We start from the raw sequence: 23,367 nt of genomic DNA on the forward strand, positions 1-23,367 counted from the left end.
CAATCTCCTAGGCATGGCAGGGGTGGGGTGGGGGAGCTTGGAGCAGAAGCATTCAGTAGAAGGCACTGGGGTTTGGGGGTGGGAGAAGGAGCTGGCTGGGCTGGGCTGGAGGGTCTGCCTACACCCTGAGGGGTTCCTGGAGGAAGTGGCCTTCTCTGCAGTTGGGATCTCCTCCAGAAGAAGTTTCAGGAGTACCCCACTTTCCTCAGCCTGGGAACTGTGGAGTGCGCTGGCAAGGTCAGTGAAAAATGTTTGCTAAGAGAAGGATTGGTATCAGACTTTTCCACTGTTTTCAGTGTGGCTGCCTCTTTTTGACCCCAGACAAATCTAGAGATACGTCCAACACAGCGTGGCACCAACTGTTTCACAGTGGGTAACTGTCATCTTCCAAGATCATTCTAAAACCAATCTGAGAAGAGTCTTTAAGCAAATAGATTTTTTGTTTTATTTTTATCGCAAAATTAATATATACTATTAGTAAAAAATGTTTTAAACACACACACACACAGATTTATGATAAGGAATTGGCTCTTGTGATTATGGAGGCTCAGAAAACCCAAGTTCTGCAGGTGAGCAGGCAAGCTGGAGGCCCGAGGGAGCCAATGGTATGGTTCCATTCAAAGGCAGCAGGCTAAAGACCCAGAGAGATGATGTTTCCCTTTGAGTCAAAAGGCAGGAGAAAAGCCAATGCCCCAGTTTGAAGGGGGTCAGGCAGGAAGAACTCTCTTGTACTCATGTAGAGTCAGCCTTCTTGTTCTAGTCAGGGCTTCAGCTGGTTGGATAAGGCCCACCCACATTAGGGTGAGCAATCTGCTTTCCTGGGTCCACTGATTCAAAGCTTACTCTTATCTAAAAACACCCTCATAGACACACAGAATAATGTTTGACCAAATTTCTAGGCACCCTGTGGCCCAAATTGACACATGAAATTAACCACTATAGGTTTCCTGTCAGGATGTTTCCTGTGTACCTGCACATATACAAATACTGCATTTCACTAGTAGCTTGCCTTTTCACTCTCCATTGTCTTGTGGACATTGATCCAATCTATGCTATTCCCTGAGAAGTTTTACCTTGTGGAACTTAGCAGGGGTAGAAATTCCAACAGACAGATCTGCCGTATGTTATTTCATCATTTCCTGTGGTACATAGGAGTTGGCATTTTTGTGTGTTTTCACATATAATATTTCAAGTAATTTTTGCTTCTAACCTTGTGTCAGGTAAAGGCTTCCTAATTTTCAGTTGCATAATTTTCTAGGACTTCTCCTTCCAAATGTATATGACTGGTATAAAGTAAAAAATATTATGAAAGTTATAATACATGCATTTAAAGTCTTGTGGGACTAGAAAAAAACACTCCTGTTATCCAGAGAAACCAGTCTCAGGTTTTAGCTGTTTCTTCTTGTATTGACATCTGAATTTCTGAATAATGCACATAAAAAGATATATCTTTATCTACCAATTGTTGACAGACATTATTTAGTCACTATCATGTAGATGAGGTACAATTTTCCAATTGAGCCTACAATTTCTATTTAAATCATAATTCAGAATCCATATTAGTTATGGCTGCATCAGTATTGTTAAATGCTGAGCTAAGTAGTATAATTGATTACATTTCCCTTCTAGCCCAACTTTTATTTCTTCTGAAGTTCATAATTATTTCATTTAAAAATTTACTGCATACTCCGACCTCTGGTCAATATGGTGGCACAGGTAAACACACTTGCCTCCTCACACAACCACATCAAAATTACAACTAAATTATAGAACCACCATCACTCTGAACCATCAGAAGTTGAGCTTAATGGAAGTTTGATGACTATGGAATTAAAGAAGCCACATCTATCGAGATTGGTAAGAGGGGTGGAAACATGGAACAGGCTGGTCCCACATCCATGTGTGGTGTATAAAAATTTGGGAGGGATATCTTGGGAACAAGGAGTCCCAGCCCTACACCAGAGCCTAAATCCAGGGTTCCAGTGACAGGAAGACAACTCACTACAACTTCTGGCTGCAAAAACCAGTGGGGACTGACTCACTGGAAGAAACTTCTGTAGTCCCAAGAAGTTCCTCTTAAAGAATTGACACATGAACTCACCTACTCAGACTCACTCCCTCTGAGTTCCAGCACCAGGGTGGCAGCTTGAAAGTACCAGTGGCATACAGAGAGGAACTGAAGTGTCTGGCATCAAGATGAGAGCTAGGGGACAGCTTTCTCCCAGACAGAAAGGTAGACAGAATCATTGTCACTTTTCTGAAACCTCCCCTCAAAAAGACACAGAGCCAGCAGGTGGGTACCATATCTGAGACTCCATCAACCTGGCTAACACTGTTAGTCCTACCCTGGAGATCACCTGAGGCTCCATTCCACTAAAATTATGGACCCACCCAAGCTGTTAACAGAGACTTTTCTGTATGAATGGCTGGTTTGGCTCATGCTTTACAACTTCCTAAATCCTCTCAAACCAGCAACGGCCAGCTTCAGTGAGCCCCCAGCCCCTGTACCCCTTCCTAAGTGGCCCCAGGCCCAGCACTAGCAGCATCCAGCCTAGACTTACAGGTGGGTTCCACCGGGGACTCTCCAAGCCCAGCATAAGTAGTATCCATCTTAGATTGCTTTATAGCCCAGGTAGGATGGCCCTGGGCAGAACATAAGTTGGGGCTGACCCTGGCCTGCACCACCCAGGAAATCTCAGAGCCTGCACACCAGTGGACAGCTACAGACCACATTGGAGTACCACCACCCTGGCCCTGCACAGCTGATCCTCCATGGAGGGCAGAGGTTGGTGGCCGGTGGCCACAGTAAGTCCTTGCAGCTGACTGGGCTGGGTAAATCCCTCCCATTGATCTGCCAGCTGCAACCAAGGCTCAACTACAAGAGGAGGGTGTACTCAACCCACAGGAAGGGTGCACTTAGAGTACCCAGCTTGGGTGTTAGGGGGTGCCACTGGGCCCTACAGGACACCTACTACATTAGACCATACTACCAAAACACAGAGTCAAAGCAGCTCTACCTAATACTAGAAACAAACACAGGGAGGCTGCCAAAATTAGGAGACAAAGAAACGTGTCCAATGAAAGAACAGATCAAAACTCCAGAAAGAGAACCAAACAACAGGGAGATAAGCAAGCTACTAGATGCAGAGTTCAAAACACTGGTTATAAGGATGCTCAAGGAACTTAGTGAGGACTTCAACAGCACAAAAAAGATCCAGTCAGAAATGAAGGATTAACTAATTGAAATAAAGAACAATTTACGGGGAAACACCAGTAGATGAAGCCGAGAATCAAATCAATGATTTGGAACATAAGGAAGCAAAAAACAGGCAATCAGAACAACAAGAGAGAAAAAGAATAAAAAATAATGAGGATAATATAAGCAGTCTATGGGACAACTTCAAGTGTCCCAACATTCGCATCATAAGGGTGCCAGAAGGAGAAGAGAAAGAGCAAGAAATGGGAAATCTGTTTGAAAAAATAATGAAAGAAAACTTTCCTAATTTGGTGAAGGAAATAGACATGCAAGTCCAGGAAGCACAGAGAGTCCCAAACAAGATGGATGCAAAGAGGCCCATGCCAAGACACATTATGATTAAAATGCTGAAGGTCAAAGATAAGAACAGACTATGAAAAGCAGCAAGAGAAAAAAAGTTAGTCACCTCTGGTAGAATTCCCGTAAGACTGTCAGCTGATTTCTCAAGAGAAGCTTTGCAGGCTAGACGGGATTGGCAAGAAATATTCAAAGTCACAAAAAACAGGGATCTACAGCCAAGATTGCTCTACCCAGAAAAGATACCTTTTAGAATCAAAGGGCAGATAAAGAGCTTCCCAGACAAGAAAAAACTAAAGGAGTTCATCATCACCAAACCATTATTATATGAAATGTTAAAGGGAACAAAACTATGAACAGTAAAATGACAATAAATAAATACATATTTATAAACAATTGAATCTAAAAACAAAACTAAACAAACAAGAAGAACAGAGGCAGAATAATTGTTAGGAAGAGGGTTTTGATGGTTGTCAGATAGGAGGGCAGAGGAGGAGTATGGGTAAAGAGGTGAGGAGATTAAGAAGTACAAATGGGTAGGTACTGAATAGCCACCAGGATGTAAAGTACAGTATAGGAAATGGAGTAGCCAAAGACCTTTTCCACATGACTCATAGACATGAACAAAGGTGTAGGGGTTAACTGAGGAAGTGGAGGGTGTTGGGTGGAGGTGGGCAATGGGGGAAAAATCAGGACAACTCTAATAGAATAATCAATAAAATATAATTTTAAAAAGCAAAAAATAAAAAATATATTTACTGCATATTCCTTGAACTTATTGTGAAGTCTTCCTTAACTGTAAAAAGCCTGGCAATGTACAATAATTGTCCACAGGTCAATTAACATGCAAACAGGTCATATAACTGGGATTTCAGTTGCACTTTTTCCCTAGAGCCACAGGTGTGAATGGAAATTTTATGAAGTGTACACAATTTGGGGGAGCTGTCCTTAACAATAAGTCTGGGAAAATGTCAGGAAAAAAAGGCAAGAAAATAGGGCAGATCAAAAACTAATATTACATGGCAGAAATAAATCCAAACATATTAGCAATTACAATAAATGTGAATAGATTTAGGTCTACTAATAAATGACAGAAAATTTTATTGGGTAAAAAAATCCAGTTTTATGCTGTTTATAAGTCATGGTCATATATCTAAAACAAAACACCACCATATCTGAAATAGAGAGAGGAAGTATATTCTAGACAAATGCTAGTAAAATAGAGCAAGTGAAATGGTATGTCACACAAAAGAGACTTTCCAATGAAAAAATTAAAGGGGTAGAGATAGGTATCACATATTGATTGAAAAGGTAAAACGCACATGAAAAGAGTCATGGATTCTTAGGTATTCAAAAGAGCAGATCCAAATCACAGAGAGCAAAAGTTTATGGAAATATTGTAGGAGAAACTGACAAAGTCACAACTCACTGCAGAGGAAGTGACTTTTGGTTGCAAACACAGTAACTTTAGCTTCCACCCCACCTCCCCATCCCCGTCTTGGAGAAGGAGGATCTGAGATCAGAAATAGAAGCCTTCCTTTAGAAAGACTTGAATCTGCTTGAACAAAGGTGAACTAGAAAGCAATTCACTTGGGCTTCAAGTACTGATGCTGTGGTACAAATGCTTTTTTCTGAGAGCCTGGATATTTACAACCAGTGAGCTAAACACACAAATTATTTGTGAAAACTCAGGTCAGGATAAAAGTTATCCAATGAGATTAAATTCGACTCATCTTCACATTGTAAGAGACAGATTTTCTTTTTTGTTTTCTGAAGTCATTAGATGAAGAGATAAGGGTTCTTTAGCAAATCATGTCACTCAGGAGCCCACCTTTCCCTGTATGAAACGTAAATCTCTGTGTGTGGACATCAAGGTTGTGAGCAATATTTAGATAATGGTGGGAAGTCACAAAGCATTATGAATGTGGGAACAATTTCCTTGAGGGTACTTATTGTTAATCCCTGTAGATGTAACTGAATTTAAAATGAATTCACTTTTTACACATTTTCCTTTAAGCCCTTGAAATGTAATCCTTTGTTTCACATATTCTAAAAACTTAGAACAATGTAAACTGCAAGTCTGCTTTCTGAAGTAGCTTTTCTACACTTCTTCTTCCAGTTGTACTTGCTTGCAACAAACTTTATTAAGTAAGAGTGCTTCTGACAGTTTTTAAACCTGAAATGTAACACAAAGCTTTGTTCTTTCCAAACCAGTAATCAGTTAAGAGTTAATTGAAATAACATAGAAGACATTTCTTGAACACCCTGTCAGCAAGGATTTACAGCTTTGCTGGTGAAGGTGTGGATAAAAGAATAACCTTATGCAAGGTTGGGGAATAAGTACATTGGCAATGTCTTTTTAGAGCAACTTGGCAGTACGTATGCAATCCTTAATTTTAAGGTTGGTGTTTGTACTCAGCCATTCTACTTCTAGATTTCCAACCAAGAGAAATATTTGCTTTTTAGCAGCAGGCATATCTAAGCATGTTCACTTCAGCATTGCTTCTAAAAGCAAAAGATGCAGCATCTCAAAAATGCATCACTGAGGGAGTCAAAAACAGAGGCTTGGCGCGTCTACACTCTGGAAAACCATGCAGCTTTTAAACAGAAGGAGGTGGGCAGCGACATGGGAAAGTCCTCAAGAACCATTTTCAGGAAGAACCATTTTTCAGGAAGAAAAATGTGTGTAAAAACCCCACTACATCACTGGCCGGGCGGCTCAGTTGTTTGGAGCGTCATTCCATACTCTAAAAGGTTGCATTGTGGTGCAGTCTGGATGAATGTTTCTTCTTTAATTCTTTGGTTGTTCAACTTCCATACAGTTCTATTTACTGGCACTTAACGTTTGTTGTTGCTTTTTTTAAGTTGGTTGTTATCATTCTTTTGGTTGTGTGAGGAAATGAAGCATGTATACCTATGTCTCCATCTTGGCTGGAAGCTGCTTGTCTGTCCACATCTTAAGTCTGTGTTTTGTGAAGGAGACTGCCTGGCATACTGTAGATGTTCAATAAGTACTTGCTGAGTGGATGCTTAAATGCATGTGTGAGTGAAAGGCCAAACATACCCTGTTCTCTGTGGGCATGACTCAGCAACACAAAGTGGTTGATTATGCCCGAATTAACATGGGAGTACAAGGCAGTACTGTGGGAGGCACAGGGATGAGCTCCCCAGACGCCCTCCCCTCCAGGAAGGACGTGGTGCCCAGGGTGGGGAGTGTGGCCTGTGCCCACAGCCCTCCCGCATCAGGTTATACCCCTGCTGGGGTGACCCTCATCTGGTGACTGGGCAACGTGGGTATTAAAGGCCCAGGTTCCGCCCAGGGCAGGACAGCTCTGACAGGCACTGCTTTGGAATCCCAGAACCCCCTGCTGGATTGGCTGCAGTCTGTGGGGTCTTCACAGCTACTAAACTTTTCACTCTGCCTTTTCCCCCTTCCTTTCCCAGGTGCAGATCCCTAATAAATAGCTTGCACCCCAGTGTCAGACAAATACTAATCAGAATACCAAATAAAAGCAGCACAAGAAAGCAATGTCCATCAATAGTGAAATCTTAGTAAACAAGTTATGGTGCATGTAATGAAATGAAATGAAGATGAGACATGGATAAAGGATATTTTATAAACTGATGCCAAGAAATGGTCCTCATACATTGTTAATTGAATTAAAAAGCAGGTAGCACAACACAATCCCATTTACATAGAAAATATAATCTAAAATTGATCTGCTTCCTTCTCTACCTTTAAGACACTAAAGTTCCTTTGCGCTGGCAAGATGGTGTGTGTGAGAGAGCTACAGTTTCCAGGATGCAAGTGAACCCCTTTCATGAAGACAGCGTGTGTGCAGAGAGCCCAGACCAGGGTGTCGGGCAGAACGGGACAGGAAGTCTGGCTCTTTTTCTCACCAGGTGAGTGATCTAGAGCAGGTCACTCAATGGCTCTGAGCCTCAGTCCATCATCGAAAATGCCTCCCGTGGTTCTTGTGAGAACTGAATGGTTAATGTACAGCAAGTGCCTGGCAAAATCCTGATCACAAATGTGGTGTACAATACAAATTTGTTTCTGTTGCCAGCTCCTCCTGTCCCAATCTGGCTAGGCATCCTAATCTCCTTCACCTTTTTCCCTCCTTCTGGCTAGAGTGAGGTGAGGTAGGCCAGAGCTGGGGGTGCTTAGTGTCTGGGGCCCAAGAGGACACTCAGATGCCAGGGACTCAGGTCATGATCAAATAAGAGCAGAGAAAAAGGCTCCTCTGGACCTGCATGTGCAGTGGTGGAGACACCATTAGTTCTGGGAAATTCTGATGCAGGATGTGAAAGGGGGTTTGGGACAGAGAAGAAAGAACAGACTGTACCTGTGGACCTTTTTGGTAAAACTACCCTCTTGCAAATGATAACAATGAGGAAGTAAGGGGAGGTCAAAGGAAGCATTAAAGGACCAGACACACCCTGAAGGAGGAGAGCAAAGCTGGCCCCATATATAATGTCTTCACATATGCAGTCTCCACTTGATTCCAATTTTCATTTCCTATCCAAAGTATATGATACAGGAGATCCCAAATTATAGACTCCTGAGATTTCAGACTCAGGGACCAGCAGGACTCCAGGCCCTTATGTGACTCCTCCCTCGGTCTCCTCTACTCCACTCTCCAGGATTTCATTTTATCCAGCTCTACTCATTGCTGCCCAACAAAACCAAGCACCACAGCCTCCAGACTTTGCACAGGTAACTGGGCTGGGGATGCAGGTGAGACCAAGGGGACAGGGAGGAAGTTAGAGAAAGCAGGAGGAGGGACCTGTGAGTCTCAGGTGGGACAAATAAGAAGAGATGTAAAATGGCAGCTGGGAGATTTAATGACTGAGTACAGTCACTTAAATCTATTCACTTAACTCGGGGGGGCCAAACTCATTTTCATCAGGGGCCGCATCAGCCTCACAGTTGCCTTCAAAGGGGTGAATGTAATTTTAGGACTGTATAAATGTACTACTCCTTAACAGTTAAGTGAGAGCTTGGCGCTGCCACTGGGTAGAAACAAGGTGCTGGGCCAGATAAAACAAGGTGGAGGGGCAGATTCAGCTCGCAGGCCTTGTGTTTGCCACCTGTGACTTAATTGGATTCTGGAAAAGCATGGTAACAAAACCTCAGTCATAAACTGAGACTCACACTCAGCCCCATCTCCAACACAGTTCCAGCCCTATCTTCAGACCCCAGACTAGACACACCCCTAACTCTAATACTACCCCCACTTCATCTGTTACCCCCATCCAGAGCTCCAATCCCAGAGTCAACTTGATCTTAACACCAGCCCCAAAGAAACTTCTTTAGTTTCCAATTTCAGGGCCAAGCTTAGGCCCCACTCTATCCTGGCATCAACATGAGTATTGACTCCAGTCCTAGGAGGAAATGCAACCTCGACTGCAGCCCCAATGTTAGACACATCCTAGTAATACACTCAGCTCCCACTTCCCTCCACCTTCAATCTGCCACTCAGCCCCACCCCAGCCCAAACACAAGTCCTCACCCCACTTCCAACCTCAGCTGCAAACCCAGGTCTAATGCCATTGCTAATCCTAACCCGTGGTTCATCCTCAACCTGAACTTCATCTCTTACCTCAATTCCAGCCCTGACTTCAGCTCCACTCTAGTCCCGGGCTCCCCAGTCCCACAACTCCAGCAATATCCTGACTGGCCCTGCCTCCATTTCAGCTCTGACAGCCTCGTAGTTGGTCCAAGCATGTCAATGACATATGAAGACCTCCAGTCTTTGGGGAGTGAGAAGAAAAGCCAGAGGATTAGCAATGGTAAGAAGAAAGGAGAAAAGGTGTCCTCTAAGATACCCTCTTACATGTGTAGACAGATTTCTGTTATCACAGCATATTTGTACCCCTACCATGTGCACTGCTGGAGTCCTCAACTCTTACAGGTCAGGCTCCAGTGCCTGGGGCTTCCTGTATGCAGAGGATTCAAGGTCCTCAAAAGGACAGGATCAGGGAGGACCACAGCAGGCCTGGGGGCCCATTCTCTGGGGGAGGGCTGAACATTTGCACTGGGGGAGTGAATAGTCGTGTTTGGAAAGGAAACATTTGCTAACTGACAATATAGATAAGCATGAACCTGCTGGGGGCCTGGCTGACCCAACTCTCTGTTTCTGCTGGCCCCACACCAGCCCTGATGATGAGACCTTACATATCACCATCAGGTGCCAGGAGGCAGGTGAGGGCCCATGTGACTGAGGACTGTGCTGGTCCACGAGCAGTCAGAGACCTGGGCATCCCCTGAACCACAGCCTCCCCCCAGCTTTCCCTGCACCAGCCTTCCTCCCTGACAGGTCCCTGTGGCCTCTCCTCCTCTGCTGTCTCTCTCCTGTCCTGGTCCTCCTTGTCCTGAGGTCTTCTCCTCTTGCAGGGCTGCCTGCACCCCAGGTCCTCCTGCAGCATCTCTGCTCTGGACCCCGCCTCCTCCTGCTCTCCCTGGGCCTCAGCCTCCTCCTGCTGGTCAGCATCTGTGTGATTGGATCCAAAAGTGAGGGTCACAGGGTGGGCAGTCATGGGGGCAATGGGGGTTCGGTGATGTGGGCACTGATGATGAACATGGAGGATAAAGACGGCTGCGGGTTCAGTTCCTTATTCCTGTATAATGTAGTCAAATTACCTAACCTCTCTCAGCCTTACTTTCCTCATCTGCAAGCTTGGACAAAACAGTGCCTGTCCCTTTGGGATGAGTGGCAGTGAGGACCCAATGAGACAATGCATGTCAAGTGCCCCACTCGGTGCCAGCACAGGAAGCGCCTGATGACTTTAGCGCTCAGTGTGCTGTCTGTCTGATAAGGTTCCAAGATTCAGAGGGACCTGGAGACTCTGAGAGCAGCTTACAGCAACTTCACTTCAAACACTGAGGCGGAGGTCCAGGCACTGCGGGCCCAGGGTGAGCCTGGCTGGAAGGGGCTCTGGACTGGGATGAGGGGGTGCACAGGTGTGAGCTGAATCCTGAGCACTGAGTCCCCATGTCCTCCAGGTGGCCTCTTGAAAGATATGATAACATCTCTGAAAGTGGAAGTGGAAAACCAGACTCAGCAGCTGCAAGCAGGTGAGAGACTCTCCAGGGGTGGGGCGGGGTTCTCAGGACACAGGTGGGGTGGGAGCAGCCTGGGGTGCTGAGTGCCCTCCCCTCCAGCCTGAAGCTTGAATGACAAGGTGTTCTCTCTGGAAAGCAAGCTTGAGCAGCAGGAACTCAAAGCAGGTCAGGCCCGTTCTCCTCTCCACTGGACCTGATGTGGTAGAAGGGCATGGAGAGTCCTGGGCTGGGTCCCCTGGAGTGTCCCACTGTCCTTCTGTGTGTCCCCCAGGCTATTCTGACATGGTCGTGCGAGTCCAGGAGCTGGCCAAAAAACTGAACTCTCTGAATACCCAGATGGCTGAGCTTAAGAGCAATGGTGGGTGATGTCCAGGGAGTGCCTAGCCCCATCTCCTGCGATGGTCCCACTGGGCAGCATCTCAGACCCTCCCCACACCCACCCTTCAGGCTCCCAAACAACCTGCTGCCCTGTTAACTGGCTGGAGCATAAATGCAGCTGCTACTGGTTCTCCAGTATGGAGAAGCCCTGGCCAGAGGCTGAGGAGTACTGCCAGCTGGAGAACGCACACCTGGTGGTGGTCAGCTCCTTGGAGGAGCAGGTGAGGCCTGGGAGGGCTGGTTTGGGAGGGTGATTGATACACAGAAAGAGGAGCCACCACCCTCCTCTTTTCTCTCTAGAAATTTCTCGAGAAACACACATCCTCTGTGAACACCTGGATGGGCCTTAGTGACCTACATCTTGTCTGGTTTTGGGTGGACTGGACAGACATTGAGACGGGCTTCCAGTGAGTGTGTGTGCTCTGCACTCTGTCTTTGGCCTGGGCATGGTTGTCCCTGTTGGGTGGGTACCTGGGTGTTTGTTGCTTCTTGGGATCAGTTGAGGGTCTGGTCCCTGGGCCTACATCTGTCTGGTGTCCTCAGGTATTGGAGAGAAGAGCTTCAGGATGACTGGTACAGGAACTTGCCCGTGGGAAGTGGGAACTGTGTCTACTTCAGTAACAACGGCCGCTGGTTCTATGACATCTGCCAGAGGCCCTACCGCTGGGCCTGCGAGAAAGAACTAAACAAGGTTGGCTAGAAGCCTCTTCTCCGCTAAGTTATTCCTTCAATGCCTACACCTGTTGCAGGGTCCTTGTTTGGGGGTACTTTTCTCTGGGGGTCTCCAGCATGTTCTTGGGGGTTTTCATGTAGGATTTTAAATGAAGTGAGAGAATGGTGTCTGAGGAAGGAAAATGATGTTCAGAGGGGTGGGGACATTGAAACCATGCCACTTTCTGCAGTGTGCAGGTTGTTATTGTCCACTTTTTTTTAGAGTAAAAAGAAGAGAAATACATGAAACATTCTGATCTGTCTGGTTTATTGGGGATTACGAAGGGTAGGGCGCTTGTTGTCACTAGGAAGCCTCGGGCAGGTCATGGGTAACTGGGAGAACTGTACTGGCTTTGGGCCAGACAGTAGATTCATTATTTACAGATTTAGGGCAAGTTACTCTGCTCTCTGGGTCTCAGCTGGAAAATAGCATTGTTACAGGTACCATTCCCCTTCCAGCAACACCCCTATGTGCTGAGTGCTTTCAAAGCTTCAGATGAAACTCCTTGGTGTCTGCTGCGTGCATTACAGTGAAGAGAAGCAGCATCCACAGGCAACAAATATAAAGAATCAAAGCTGAAGTCAATCTTGGCTCATACTTTCCTTTGGGTTATGGACTTTCCTAAAATCTCTCAAAGGCTGACAAACCCAAACACATCACATCTGACCTTGGCATGCCCTGTACCTCTTGCTAAGTAGCCCCAGGCCTGACATTAGCAGCAGCAGTAGGCCTTGGTTGGCAGCTTGGGCTCTCCCAGGGACCCGCAAGCCTAGCACAAGTGGCACCCATTTGCAGATCAATTTGTACCTAGGCTAAATGGTCCTGGGCAGGGATTATGGGTGACTGACCTTTGTCTGCACCTCCAGGGAGGTCCCTGAGCCAGATCACCTTGTGTCCAACTTCAGACTACACTGCATCACCATCCAATCACCTCCGTGAGCAACACATTCAAGGGGAGTACTCAGCAGGCACCAGAGCCCCACTGGAGCAAGTCTTGCTTTGTGGGGTTTGCTCCCTGCACAAGTCCCCCTCGCATCTGTAGCCAGTACTGGCAGCTGGTAGGTCTGGGGGTAAATCTCTACCACAGATGTGCTAACAGCAATCAAAGCTGAAGTACAAATAAGGACACACACAGCTCACATGTTTGGGGGTGCCCCTGGACAACTTGGCTTGGGTGACCTGGGTGGTTGCACCACTGGGCCCCACAGGACATATGCTATATAAGGCCTCTCTACATTGACTGAGAGATGTAACAGCTCTACCTAATACATAGAAACAAACACAGGGAAGAAGCTGGAATGAGGAGACAAAAAAACCTGTGCCAAATTAAAGAAAAGGACAAAGCTTTAGAGAAAGGGCTAAACTAAATGAAGATAAGCAATCTTCCAGATGCAGAGTTCAAAACACTGGTTTAAGGATGCTCAGTGATCTCAGTGAGAACTTTGAACAAAGAAATAGGAAACATAAAAATAGAGATAAAAACATAAAAAAAGAACCAGTCATAAATGAAGAATATAATAACTGAAATGAAGAATACATGCAGGGGTGTCAAACTCATTTTCACCAGGGGTCACATCAGCCTAGTGGTTGCCTTCAAAGGGATGAATGTAATTTTAGGACTGTGTAAATGTAACTACTCCTTAACTAGGGGTAAGGAGCTCAGTGCTGCTACTGGGTAGAAACAAGGTGGAGGGCCGGGTTCAGCCCATGGGCCTTGTGTTTGACACCTGTGCATTAGAGGAAATCAACAGTAGATTAGATGAAGCAGGAGATTTGAAAGAAATTTGGAAGACAAGGTAGCAGAAAAGACCTAATCAGAACAGCAAAGAATAAAAAATAAAAAAGATTAAAAAAAACTGTAGAACACCATCAAGAATACCAACATTTGTATCATCATGGTGTTGAAAGGAGAAGAGAGAGAGCAAGGAATTGAAAACCTATTTGATAAAATAATAGAGGAAAACTGCCTTAACCTGGCATAGAACATAGACATACAAGTCCACTAAGCACAGAGTTCCAAGCAAGATGAACCCAAAGAGGCCCACACCAAGATGCATCATGATTAAAATGCCAAAGGTTAAAGACAAAGAGAGCATCCTAAAAGCAGCAAGAGGGAATCAGTTAATTACCCTGTAATCAGTTAATTACAAGGGAGCTCCCATGAGACAGTCAGCTAATTTCTCAATGGAAAATGCAGGCCAAAAGAGATTGGCACAAAACATTCAAAGCGATGAAAAACAAGGATTAACAATCAAGACTATCTACCTAGCAAAGCTAGCATTTAATATTAAAGGACAGATAAAGGAGTTTCCAGACGCCCCTCCCCTCAAAAAAACAAAACAAAAAACTAAAGGAATTCATCCCCACCAAAACAGCATTACAAGAAATGTTTAAAGAACTTCTTTAAATGGTGATGGAAGGAGACTTGACTTGTACACCTGAAACCTATATAATTTTATTAACCAATGTCACCCCAATAAATTCAATTAAATGTTAAAAAGAAGAAAAAAGGTAAAAATGTGAATAATATAATGGCTACAACTACATAATTAGAGGCTTCAGGCCAAGATGGAGGCATAGGTAGATACATTTTCCCTCCTCACACAACCAAAGAAGGACAACAACAAACTTAAAAACAAAAAATAACCAGAACTGCCAGATTTGAACTATATGGAAGTCCAACAACCAAGGAGTTAAGGAAGAAACATTCATCCAGGCTGGTAGGAGGGATGGAGAGAGGCAGCTGGGATGGAGAGGACTCATGGCAAGGCAATGGCTGGAAGACTGGGTGGTCCCACATTAGTGTGAGGATAAACAAGGAGGAACAACTAGGGAGTGAGACAGATTGCACAACCCAGGGTTCCAGCATGGGGAAATAAAGCCTCAAAACCTCTGAATACAAAAACCAGTGCGGGTTATGGCAGTGGGAGAAACTCCCAGCCTCACAGGAGTATTCACTGGAGATACCCACAGAGTCCTAGAATGTACACAAACTCACCCACACAGGAATCACCTCCAGAAGGACCCAATTTGCTTGTGGGTAGCAAGGGAAGTGACTGAAAGCCAGCCAAGAGTGCAGCAAGTGACATTGTTCCCTCTCTGACCCCTTCTCCACATACAGTCTCACAACACAGTGAAGTGGGTTGCCCCACCCTGGAAAATACCTAAGGCTCTGCCCCTTACAACATAACAGGTGCCCCAAGACAAAAAATATTTATGGCCCAAATGAAAGAACAGATCAAAGCTCCAAAAATAGAACTAAGTGATGAAGGGATAGCCAACCTATCAGATACACAGTTCAAAACACTGGTAATCAGGATGCTCACAGAATTGGTTGAGTATGGTCACAAAATAGAGGAAGATGTGAAGGCTATGAAAAGTGAAATAAAGGAAAATATACAGGGAGCCAACAGTGACAGGAAGGAAACCGGGACTCAAATCAATGATTTGGAGCAGAAGGAGGAAAGAAACATTCAACAGGAACATAATGAAGAAACAAGAATTCAAAAAAATGGGGAGAGATCGCTTCTCGGCCTTTTGGCTAAAATCAAGTGTAGTATCTGTTCTTATCAGTTTAAAAAATGGGGGGAGACTTCGGAACCTCCTGGACAACTTAAAACATTCCAACATCTTAATCATAGGGGTGCCAGAAGGAGAAGAGGAAGAGAAAGAAATGGAAAACTTATTTAACAGAATAGTGAAGGAGAATTTCCCTAAAATGGCAAAGGAAATAGACTTCCAGGAAGATCAGAGAGTTCCAAAGAAGTTGGACCCAAGGAAGTAGGCACCAAGGCACATCATAATTACATTACCCAAGATTAGAGATAAGGAGAGAATCTTAAAAGCAGCAAGAGAAAAGGAGACAGTTACCTACAAAGGAGTGCCCATAAGACTGTCAGCTGATCTCTCAAAAGAAACCTTGCAGGCAAGAAGGGGCTGGAAAGAAGTATTCCAAGTCAGGAAAGGCAAGGACCTACATCCAAGATGACTCTATCCAGCAAAGCTATCACTAGAATGGAAGGGCAGATAAAGTGCTTCCCAGATTAGGTAAAGTTAAAGGAGTTCTTCATCACCAAGCCCTTATTATATGAAATGTTAAAGGGACTTATCTAAGAAAAAGAAGATGATCAAAACTATGAACGGTAAAATGACAACAAACTCACAACTATCAACAACTGAACCTAAAACAAACAAACAAAAAATTAACTAAGCAAACAACTAGAACAGGAACAGATTCACAGAAATAGAGATCACATGGAGGGTTATCAGTGGGGAGAGTGAGTGAGGAGAATGGGGAAAAGGTAGAGGGAATAAGAAGGATAAATGGCAGGTACAAAATAGACAGAGAGAGGTTAAGAATAGTAAGGGAAATGGAGAAGCCAAAGAACTTCGATGTATAACCTATGACATGAAATAAGGTAGGGGAATTCTGGTGAGTGGGAGGTGCAGGATGAGGGGAATAGAGGGGAGAAAAATGGGACAACTGTAATAGCACAATCAATAAAATGTATTTTTTTAAAAACTACATAATTATTAACGATTACTTTAAATGTAAAAGTATTAAATGCTTCATTCAAAAGAAATAGAGTGGCTGAATGATTAAGAAAACGAGCCCCTTACATATGCAGTCTACACTCACTTCAGATCGAAAGACACACACAGATTGGAAGTAAAAGGAGGGAAGAAGATTTTTCATGAAATGAAAAAGAATAAAAGGCTGGGGTAGCAATATTTTTTATCACCCATTATAGACTTTAAAACAAAGGCTGTAACAAGAGCCAAAGAAGGACCCAGCAATTGCACCTTTGTGTATTTATCCATAGGAGCCCATAACACGAATTTGGAAAGATATATGTATGCATAGGTTCACTGCAGCGTTATTTGCAATAGCCAAGATATGGAAGCAGTCTAAGTGCTCATGGAAAGATGAATGGGTAAAGAAGAGATGGTTATATATACAATGAAATATTACTGAGCTGTAAGAAGGAATGAAATGTTGCCATCAGCAACAACACGGATGGACCTAGAGGGTATTGTGCTGAGAGAAGTAAGCCAGACAGAGAAAGACAAATGCATATGGTTTCAGTTATATGTGGAATCTAAAAAATTAAATAAACAAATGAAACAGAAGCAAACTCAAATACAGAGAACATTGTGATGGTTGTCAAATGTATTGGGGGAATGGATGAAAAAGGGAAAGGGATTAAGAAGTACAAACTGGTAGCTACAAAACAGTCACAGGGATGGAAAGTACAGCTTAGGGAATATAATCAATAATATTGCAATAACTATGTATGGTTTGAGATGGGTACTAAATTTATCAGGGTGACCACTTCATAGGTTACATAAATGTCTACTCACTAGGTTATACACCTAAAACTAAAATAATATTGTATGTCAACTCTAGTGGAAAAAAAATTAAAAACAAAAAAGCTAAGCCCACAACCAAGAGTAACCAAACATATGAGGAAAGTCAGTTTCGTGGAAGGAAAGACCCCAGATAAATAGAATCCACAATCCAAGACAGGAGTTAAAGGACAAACAGATGAAGAGTACAGACACTTAAGGGCTTGTGAAGAAAAATTGACAAAGTATTAGCCACAAATAATTCCCCAAATACTTCCAAAAAAAGCAATGCTCTGACCACAAAGAAACAGTTAGACGTGAACACAAATGTAGAGTCCAAAGGGAACCACAACATCTCTTTCTCACCATCTTTCTAGATAACATTAAGAGAAAATCAAAGTAAACTCAGTGAATTAGAAATGAACAAAGACAGCACCACATACTGAAGTTGTGGTGCTCAGGAGGAACTCAGGAGGAACTGTACATAGCCTTTGACACATTTAATTTAAAGAAAAAAAAAAAAGAAGCCCTGACTGGTGTAGCTCAGTTGGTGGGAACATCATCCCATACACCGAAATGTTGCCGGTTTGATTTCTGGTCAGGGCACATACCGAGGTTGTGGGTTTGATCCCCAGTCGTGACATGTATGGTAAGCAACCAATCAGTGTTTCTCTCACATCAATGTTTCCCTCTAACCATTCTATCACCATTGGTGATATTTTTCTCACCAATGAAAAATATCATCAAGCGAGGATTAACAAAATAAATTGAATTGAATTAAGCTAGGTTTTAACTTAGGAAACCTGAGAAAAATAACACAATACACCCCCAAAATAGAATGAAGGAATTTATTTTTAATAAAGCAAGAATTAATGGATTAAAATGTAAAAATGCAGAGATGATCAATAAAAGAAAAATCTAATTCTTGGGAAAGGTGAGCAAAATAATATGAAGGAGAGAAAAGGAAACATAGACACTGGATGTCAGAAAGGAGAAGGGCTAGAGAAGCGCAGAATAGAGTCTACAATCATATAACACGTCCAGCTCTGCAACAGCGGAGTAAAGACAGTGTTTCCCACCATTGATGTACTTTTTAGGCTAATCCCTTAGAAACAGAGCTGATAACTTACAAACTTAGTAAGGGAAAAAATGAAAAAAAAAGTTAATCTAAAGGAAGACAGGAAAGGAGAATAAAATAAATAAAACTAGTAGATAAAAATAAGCAGAAAATAAAAGGTTAGTTCTGAATCCAAATATGTTGCTGGTTACATTAAATGCAAAAGACTAAATTATCTTGTTAAAGGACAAGAATAATAAGAAGTAAAGTCCAACCATATGCCCAAGAGACACAACTAAAACAGAGTTTGAAAGCAAAATCATACAAAAGATATGTTAGGCAAACACTAACCAAAATAATTATCATATAAGGTACAGTTTATAACAAACAGTTTTATTAAAGATAAAAAGGGTCACTTCCTAATGTCAAAGGTTTAATTCAATAGGAAGATACACTGGTATTAAACATGTGCATGGAATAAGATGGCCATAAAATATATCAAACAAAAAATTTGGAAGAACATATCAACAAATCTATATTTATGGTAGGAGATTGTAATACAGCTCCCTAGTAATTGATAGATCAAGCGGACAAAATAATATCACTAAAGAAACATGTTTTGAACCCCATTGGAAGCCAGATGGCAAGAAGCAATTTGATGCAGCCGTACAGCTCTGCCTTCAAGGCCACAGGGTGTGGAGGGACAAGTGGAAGACACCCAGCACAGAAAGAGCCTAGAGACAAAGAAACACATAGGAAACCCATTAGAGAAGTAGCAAAGGATATAACCAGGCAGTTCACAGAAGAGTACTGGTCTAATGTTTACCCTGTTGTAATAGCACCTGAACACTCTGTAGTACCTCTTCCTGTCCGAATGGGTTATCCAGCGAAAAGGGGGGTGCACATGGCAAAATAGAGAAATCTAGATCTTTTTTAAAAATATATTTTATTGATATGCTATTACAGTTGTCCCAATTTCCCCCCTTTGCCTCCCTCCACCGGGTACCCCCATTCCCTCCAGCAATCCACCCAGTAGTTCATGTTCGTGGGTCGTGCATATAAGTTCTTTGGCTACTCCACTTCCTATACTGTTTGTTTTGTACCTAGCACTTTATACTTCTTAATCCCTGAAACTTTCCCCCCATTTTCCCTCTTCCTCTCCCAACTGATAACCTTCTAAATGATCTCCACATCTATGATTCTGTTTCTGTTCTTCATGTTTGCTTAGTTTGTTTTTTACATTCCATAGTTGATAGTTGTGAATTTATTGCCATTTTAATGTTCTTTTTTTTATCTTCTTTTTCTAGATAAGTCCCTTTAACATTTCATATAGTAAGGGCTGGGTGATGATGAACTCCTTTAACTTGACCTGATCTGGGAAGCACTTTATCTGCCCTTCCATTCTAAATGATAGCTTTGCTGGATAGAGTAATCTTGGATGTAGGTCCCATGACTTGGAATACTTCTTTCCAGCCCCTTCTTGCCTGCAAGGTTTCTTTTGAGAAATCAGCTGACAGTCTTACGGGAACACCTTTGTAGGTAACTGTCTGGTTTTAAGATTCTCTCTTTATCTTTAACCTTTAGCATTTTAATTATGATGTGTCTCGGTGTGGTCCTCTTTGGGTCCATCTTGTTTTTGCAGTTTGGACTTGTGTGTCTATTTCCTTCATCAAATTAGGGAAGTTTTCTTTCATTATTTTTTTTCAAATAAGTTTTCAATTTCTTGCTTTTCCTCTGCTCCTTCTGGCACCCTAGGATTTGGATGTTGGTATAATTGAAGATGTCCTAGAGGCTCTTTAGCCTAATTTTGTATTTTTGAATTCTTTTTTCTTCTTCTGTTCTAATTGAATATTTTTTTCTTTCTTATGTTCCAAAACATTAATTTGGTTCTTGGTTTCATCCCCTCCAGTGTTGGTTCCCTGTAGATTTTACTTTATTTCACTTAATGCAGCCTTAATTTCTTTCTGGGTCTTTTTTATGCTGTCGAAGTACCCAATGAGTTCCTGATAACCAGTGCTTTGAACTCTGCATCTGGTAAGTTGCTTATCTCCATTTCATTTAGTTCTTTTTCTGGTGTTTTTTCCATTCTTTCATTTGGGCCATATTTTCTTTGTCTCCTCATTTTGACAGCCTCTCTGTGTTTGTTTCTGTGTATTAGGTAGAGCTCCCTGGTCTTAGTAGTGTGGCCTATTGTAGAAAAACACACCTCTAAGTCGTATGTGGCAGAGCCTTAGGTAATCGTCATGGCAGGACAACTCATGTCACCACTTTGTGGCTCTGTGTGGGGGAGGGCTCAAAGAGGAGACAATGCTGCTTCCTGGCCTCTGGAGTTTTGCCCAGGCAGAAGGTACCTTCCAGCACTCACCCTGATGCCGGCCACTTCAGTTTCTCCCCATATGCCACTGGTGCCCTTCCAGCTGTTGCTCTGGTGCTGAATCCAAAAGGGAATGAGTCTGTGTAAATCCTAAGTCTGTTGCTGGTCCTTTAAGAGGAGACTCCTGAGATTCCAGCAGTTTCTTCTGCCACCCCAACCCCCACTGGTTTTTATAGCCAGAAGTTATGGAGATTTACCTTCCTTGTGCTGGAATCCTGGGCTCAGTGGTCTGGTCTGGGACAGAAATCCCTCACTCCCAAGGTATCCCTCCTGATTTTTATCCACCACGGGTGGGTGTGGGACTGCCTATTCTGTGTCTCCGCACCTCTCTGGGTCTACGCCCTTCCTACCTGTCTGGATGAATGTGGCTTCTTTAATTCCTTGGTTGTTAGATTTCCATACAGCCCAGCTTTCTGATGATTCTGGGTGTTACATGTTTTGTAGTCGTAATTTTTGCTGCAGTTGTGTGAGGAGGCAAGGCGTGTTTACCTAAGCCTCCATCTTAACCAGAATTGAAATCTAGAACTTTTATAGAGCCCCAATTAGAAAGCACTGTAAAGCTCTTAAAGATTTCTGCACTGAGGGGCCATCTGCACCAGACAGTGATGAAAAATGCAAGAAGCATTTTCTTTCTTTTTTTAATTCTTTTTAGTGCTTTTAAAAAATTATTTATTTATTTTATTGTTGTTCAAGAAGCATTTTCTAATTAAAATCGACACAGCTGATCATGCTTCTCATCGAGCATCTATTCGAAGCCCCAGGGCATGAGTAGTCACCTCAAGGGTGACTTTCCAGTTTGAATTTACATGACCATGCAAAGAAGAAACTCATTAAACTTGCAGGAAAGTGATACTGTAAGACCACAGATGTGCTTACCATTATAACAGGTACTTGCCCTTTAAAGAGACAGAATTATGATTATGCAATGTGTCTGCGAACAATTTTATACCAAGTCTTGGAAAACTGAAGAATGGGAGAAAAATAAGACTGAAGCAGACATTAAAGATATACATGGAAAAACAGCTCCTCAGAACAAAATAGCCTGGAAACACTGCTCCAAATTAAAGCTGCAGAGCAAAACCTGGAAGTAAATTAAGAAGATATCCTAGGTATGAAAGAAGTTGAGGGTTACACTAAGTCTGTTGTTAGTCTTAAGAATAAGGGAACAATAAAAATACCCTTTCTCAGTATAAGAATCAGTGAAGAATCTATTAAATCAGGCAAGAATAATGGAGAAAAAATGAACAACATATGTGAAGCGTTTCAAGAAAATGCAGGTGGATTTTAAACATACAGAGAGTGAAAGTGGATAAGAGGGGATTACTGTAATGAGAATTCATTAATGTGTCTGGATACAAGATAATAATATAAAAGAATTATATTTCACCAAGGGTTCTCAATATGCAGCTCATGGAATACTGAACTTCCTGAGACCTTTCTAAGAAAGCGATTTTCATCATGATACAAAAATGTTATTTGCTTTTTTATTGTGTTAAAATTGACACAGGTGGTGCAAAAGGAATGCTGGGTAAAATAGCTCACATATTAGCAGGAATCCAGACAGAGGCACTAAACTGTAACGGTAGTCATTGTATTCTTTCATGCCATGTACCCACAGGAAGAATTATACCAGTTTCAATTAAGAATGTTCTTGCTAAGGACAACTTTATATTAGAGTCACTCACAGCTGGAGGGAGCCTTGTTTCCACAGGACATTGCAGAAGGCCACTGGAGGAAGCACACTAAACAAAACACACTGCGTGGAACTGTAGAATACAAGGAATGTTAATGTGCGTATCCATATAGAGTATGTTAGGAGGGTTAGACACCATTTCACTCCACAAAACAAATTTAGGGGAAAATATTGCTACATTAGCTTTTTAAATAATAATTCACTTATCATATGCAACAAAATATATCTATGGCCATAAGTCAACGATCCCTTCCTTGATGTCGTTAGTTACAGGGGGTGAGTAACAAGAAGGGTAAAATAAACATTATGAGTGCAGAGGCATAAAACTCCATTGTCCTTCTTGTTCTAAGATACTGTGATACTATTATATACGATTATATCCAAAAACCCAAAACATTCCCAGTTAATGCTATGACACTGCAAGCAACTGAAAAATTATGAAAACAGTGCTCACAAAGGGTGTATTTTCTAACCTAGAATCAGACTTTTAAGATTTTTTTATGCCTTGCCTTTGTTATTAATACTTTAAAATTTCAATGTGACTTTGTGACCGTCCGATAATAAACTGAAAACAGAATATTCTGAATTTCCTCATCAGAAAAGGCCATAAAAAAAGGTTTTAGGAAAGAAGTATTTGCTTATTACTGCAAACTTAACATATAATTTCATTGTAATTTGTCATTTATGCATGAGATTTAATTTGTAAAGATGATATTAAATTTGCCCCACCTCCACCCCAAGCTGTGGCAGGATTAGACTCTTTCTAATAGTTCAGTGAACTATTTCATAAAACCATTATCTTACATATATCTTGTAACCAGAATGGTACGTAATTTCATAGCAATTCATTTTTTTCTTGCTCAAATCTATCATGTGGTAACTTAATCCTTAATAGACTAAACAGACCTGCACTAAAATTATAAGAGCTATTCCCTGTGCTTTTTGTACTAGGTAATCATAAGAACCACAAACAATAAATATTGGAGATCCTTTAAAAAATTAAAAATTAAAAAAAGAATGTTCTTGTTAAGATAGCAAATATTGATAATTTTATTACATCTTCACCTCATATGTGTCTTTTTCTCTTCCTTGTGGTAAAATGGGAAGTACGTATAAAGCACGTCTGCTGCCTATGTACCATGGCTATCTTAAGAAAAGCATTTGTAATGTTTGTTCTAGTTCTGTGAA

At 42.3% G+C, this 23,367-nt stretch overlaps 1 protein-coding gene and 2 pseudogenes across 3 annotated transcripts; all 3 read left to right on the plus strand.

The window, feature by feature from the left end:
• The first annotated feature begins 18 nt into the window (after positions 1 to 18).
• Positions 19 to 11,934, plus strand: LOC112308741 (asialoglycoprotein receptor 1-like). Of its 3 annotated transcripts, none has more exons than XM_053912013.1 (10): positions 19 to 237; positions 7,297 to 7,456; positions 8,198 to 8,270; positions 9,168 to 9,346; positions 10,374 to 10,469; positions 10,560 to 10,631; positions 10,891 to 10,977; positions 11,067 to 11,218; positions 11,298 to 11,404; positions 11,541 to 11,934. In XM_053912013.1, exons 2-10 carry the CDS (start codon positions 7,375 to 7,377, stop codon positions 11,695 to 11,697), a joined length of 1,005 nt encoding a protein of 334 aa, XP_053767988.1. In that variant the 5' UTR covers positions 19 to 237; positions 7,297 to 7,374; the 3' UTR covers positions 11,698 to 11,934. The 3 variants fall into 3 exon arrangements, with proteins under 3 accessions (XP_053767988.1, XP_053767989.1, XP_053767990.1); XM_053912014.1 differs by having other exon boundaries at positions 9,252 to 9,346; XM_053912015.1 differs by having other exon boundaries at positions 11,298 to 11,410; positions 11,541 to 11,673.
• A 3,296-nt stretch (positions 11,935 to 15,230) lies between these two features.
• Positions 15,231 to 15,342, plus strand: LOC112309009 (U2 spliceosomal RNA; annotated as a pseudogene).
• Positions 15,343 to 16,890: 1,548 nt separating this feature from the next.
• On the plus strand, positions 16,891 to 21,689 carry LOC112308740 (small ribosomal subunit protein mS35 pseudogene; annotated as a pseudogene).
• Positions 21,690 to 23,367: the final 1,678 nt, after the last annotated feature.

The sequence above is a fragment of the Desmodus rotundus genome, chromosome 9 (assembly GCF_022682495.2).
Source record: "Desmodus rotundus isolate HL8 chromosome 9, HLdesRot8A.1, whole genome shotgun sequence".
Classification (NCBI taxonomy): Eukaryota; Metazoa; Chordata; class Mammalia; order Chiroptera; family Phyllostomidae; genus Desmodus; species Desmodus rotundus.